This window comes from Carassius carassius, chromosome 4 (genome assembly GCF_963082965.1).
Source record: "Carassius carassius chromosome 4, fCarCar2.1, whole genome shotgun sequence".
Taxonomy (NCBI): Eukaryota; Metazoa; Chordata; class Actinopteri; order Cypriniformes; family Cyprinidae; genus Carassius; species Carassius carassius.
In genome coordinates, this window is record NC_081758.1 from 43475665 (window position 1) to 43479070 (window position 3406).

The 3406-nt window shown below is 31.0% G+C and overlaps 1 protein-coding gene across 1 annotated transcript in view; it reads left to right on the forward strand.

Annotated features, from left to right (window-relative positions):
- LOC132131831 (argininosuccinate synthase) overlaps nt 1-2814 on the forward strand; it is a 30795-nt gene extending 27981 nt beyond the window's left edge. The window contains exons 13-15 of the mRNA XM_059543961.1: nt 131-287; nt 2521-2586; nt 2665-2814. Coding sequence (XP_059399944.1) covers nt 131-287; nt 2521-2586; nt 2665-2713 — 272 coding nt within the window. The 3' untranslated portion in view covers nt 2714-2814. The remainder of the gene's footprint in view (nt 1-130; nt 288-2520; nt 2587-2664) is intronic.
- The last annotated feature ends 592 nt before the right edge of the window (nt 2815-3406 follow it).

Genomic DNA, 3406 nt, shown 5'->3' on the forward strand with positions numbered 1-3406 from the left:
TCTCTGTACCCCCCCCCTCTCTCTCTCTCTCTCTGTCTCTCTCTCCCCTCCCCCCCCCCCTCTCTCTCTCTCTCTCTCTGTCTCTCTCCCCCCCCTCCCCTCTCTCTCTCTCTCTCTCTCTCTCTCTCAGGGTTCTGGTACAGTCCTGAGTGTGAGTTCGTCCGTCACTGCATTGATAAATCTCAGGAGAACGTGGAGGGTCGTGTGCAGCTGTCTGTCTTTAAGGGTCAGGTGTACATCCTCGGCCGAGAGTCGCCCAAATCCCTGTACAACGAGGAGCTGGTCAGGTACAAACATGCCACATTATTCACTTTAGACTTTCTGCTCTAAACGGCCGCTTCACACACCGAGAACCCTTCAACATCTGCATCAGTCTGCTGAACACTTGAACATGCAGTAGGTTACACACTAGGTTAATCGTATTTACACATTTACATAATTTTGTAGTGTAAAATAAAATTATTGTTATAATTATTAAATATATATTTTTATTTTATTTTAAAGTATAATTGCAATTTACAAGAGTAATATATTTATGTCTTCCCTTTTATAATTAGTTAAATAATGATGATGATGATGATGATGATTCTTATTATTATATAAAAGAAAAATATGATATATTGTCTAAATATTATAATATATATAATAATATGAATACTAATAATTATTATTATTAATATTAGAATGATTATATATTATATTATACTTTTAATACTATAAATGTATTAATTACTTATTAATTATTCTTAATATTTTTATATTCTTAATATTTTAATTAGTTTTATAAAACTATTATTATTTGGAAGGTATTATATATTATACAAACATTATGTGTAAAATAATATAATATTAAAATATTAAATAATACTCGTTATTATTATTGTTGTTAATGTTATATATTAAATAAACATTACATAAAATAATATAATATTGAATAATAAAAAAATACAAAATGTAATAAAATAATAAGTTAAATAGTACAAAATATTAATAAAATAGTAAATAAAAATGACAGTATATTATATAAACATTTAATTAAATACCATAAAATAATATTATAAAAGCATACATAATAATTAATTAAGTCAGTTTAATTGAGTTCGTAACACACCAGAGTGAATGTAATGTGGACTGAAGCTATCACAACTAAAAAGTTTAAATTAAACACTAAAAACGGATTAAAAATCTTATTTATTTTCCTGCATGTCATGTGACCAGGAACATGCAAATGTGTCATGGAATTAGAGAAATATAAACTTAAACTTACATTTTCTGTCTAATCAAATCTAAAACAGCATGAGGACGTGAGGAAAGTGTCCTGTGAGGTGTGAGTTAAAAGCGCTAGCGACTGAGTCTGATGCGTGTGATGATGTCATGAGGTCATGGAGGTTTGACCCCTGTGTGTCCTCTCAGACTGACCCAAGCACAGCTCCATCTGTCTAATGGCCTCTCAGTGTTTGGAGGAAGCTGTGTGTTTCATGCCGGTTAAGCGTGGAGGCGTGCGGTCGAAAGGTCGCCCTGTGCTTTCGCTCGAGGCCACGGTGGAGCACAGAACGTCCCGTCAAAGAAACTCATAATGAACGAGAGAGTTTAGCTTGGGATCTTCTTCTGACCACGGCTCCGGCGGTTCTCTGTCAAAATAAAAGTTTGATGGTTTAATGTTTGACAAAGAAGAAATTAAACACTAATTTTATAATGTAAAAATAAAGTTATTAGTGTAATATTATTTTGCTTAAACGGTCATTTTTTGTTCATTTTATTGCGAAATTGTATAGTATTATTTCTTATTTTATAATGTAATAATATTAATGCTGTCAATCGATTACAAAAAATTAATTCATGTCACATTTTTCTGTAATTAATCACACATTAATAGAATATATCTATGTATCAATAGTATTATATTAAATATAGTAATATTTCTAATCCTGTAATTTAGTGATATTAAGTGAATATTTCGCTTTTATACATTTTATTTCAGATTTAGTTTTAGCAATTTTAGTACTTCAACTTAAACTAAATGAAAGAACTTAAATAAAATAAGCTTAAATTAACTTAATATATATTTATTTGAGATATATTATTATATATTATTATATTCATAATCATCCATCTTTCCATCTTGGGTCAACTGTATCACTGATGCATGCTGGGATTGCTGTCTGCGTTGGACTGAAGACTGGAGTAATGATGCTGAAAATTCAGATTTGATCACAGAAATTAATTACAATTGATTAGAAATTCACATAGAAAACAGCTGTTTTAAATAGTAAAAATATTTCACAATTTTTACTGTATTTTTATCAAAACATTGCAGCCTTGATGAGCAGAAAAACTTCTTTCAAAAAAACCCAAAAACAATCCTCCTTCATGACCACTACTTTTGAACAGTTATATATGTGTACAGTATATATATACGATGATACTTTTTGCTGTCTCTAATATTCCCGACAAGTTTTCTCTTGTAATCTTCTGCAGTTATTGCTGCACACTGTGTTGATCTGGTCTTTCTCCTAACAGTATGGATGTGCAGGGCGACTACGACCCCTGCGACGCCTCTGGATTCATCAAGATCAATGCGGTCAGGTCAGTAACACGAGTCTGAATGAACATGATCTTCTGAATCTGATCAGACTGTTTCATAGTTGATCTGCTGTGTTTTAGACTGCGGGAACACAACCGTCTGCAGGGAGCCGTGCAGAAGAAGCTCTGATGATTTCTACTTATTCGTGTGATTCAATCAACTGTTACTGTAACTGTAACATTACAGCGTGTTACTGATCAAATCTGATTAAATCACCTAAAACACGCCAATTCAGTTTGTCAGTCATGTGATTTATGCACAGTTATGCATTTACATTTATGCATTTTACAGTATATTTATGATTTTACACATGCATTTACATTTATGCATTTATATGTATACATTTTACTCTTATGCATTTATATTTATGCATTTTACAGTACATTTATGAATTTACATTTATGCATTTATTTTACATGAATGCATTTACATTCATGCATTTTACATTTATGCAGTTTACACTTTTGCACTTACACAGATTCATTTTACATGCATTTACATTTATGCATTTATGCATTTTAATTTATTATTTTACATTTATGCAGTTTACACTTTCACATTTACATGAATGCATTTATATGCATGCATTTTACATTTTTCCATTTACCTTTATGTATTTTACAGTACAGTGCATTAATGCATTTACACATGCATTTACACATATTACACTTATGCATTTTAATTTATGCTTTTACATTTATGCAGTTTACACTTTCGCATTTACATGAATGCATTTTACATTTATGGATTTAGCAGATGCTTTTATGCAAAGCGACTTACAACTGAGCAACAAATCAATTTGTCAAAACAAAAAATGATCCG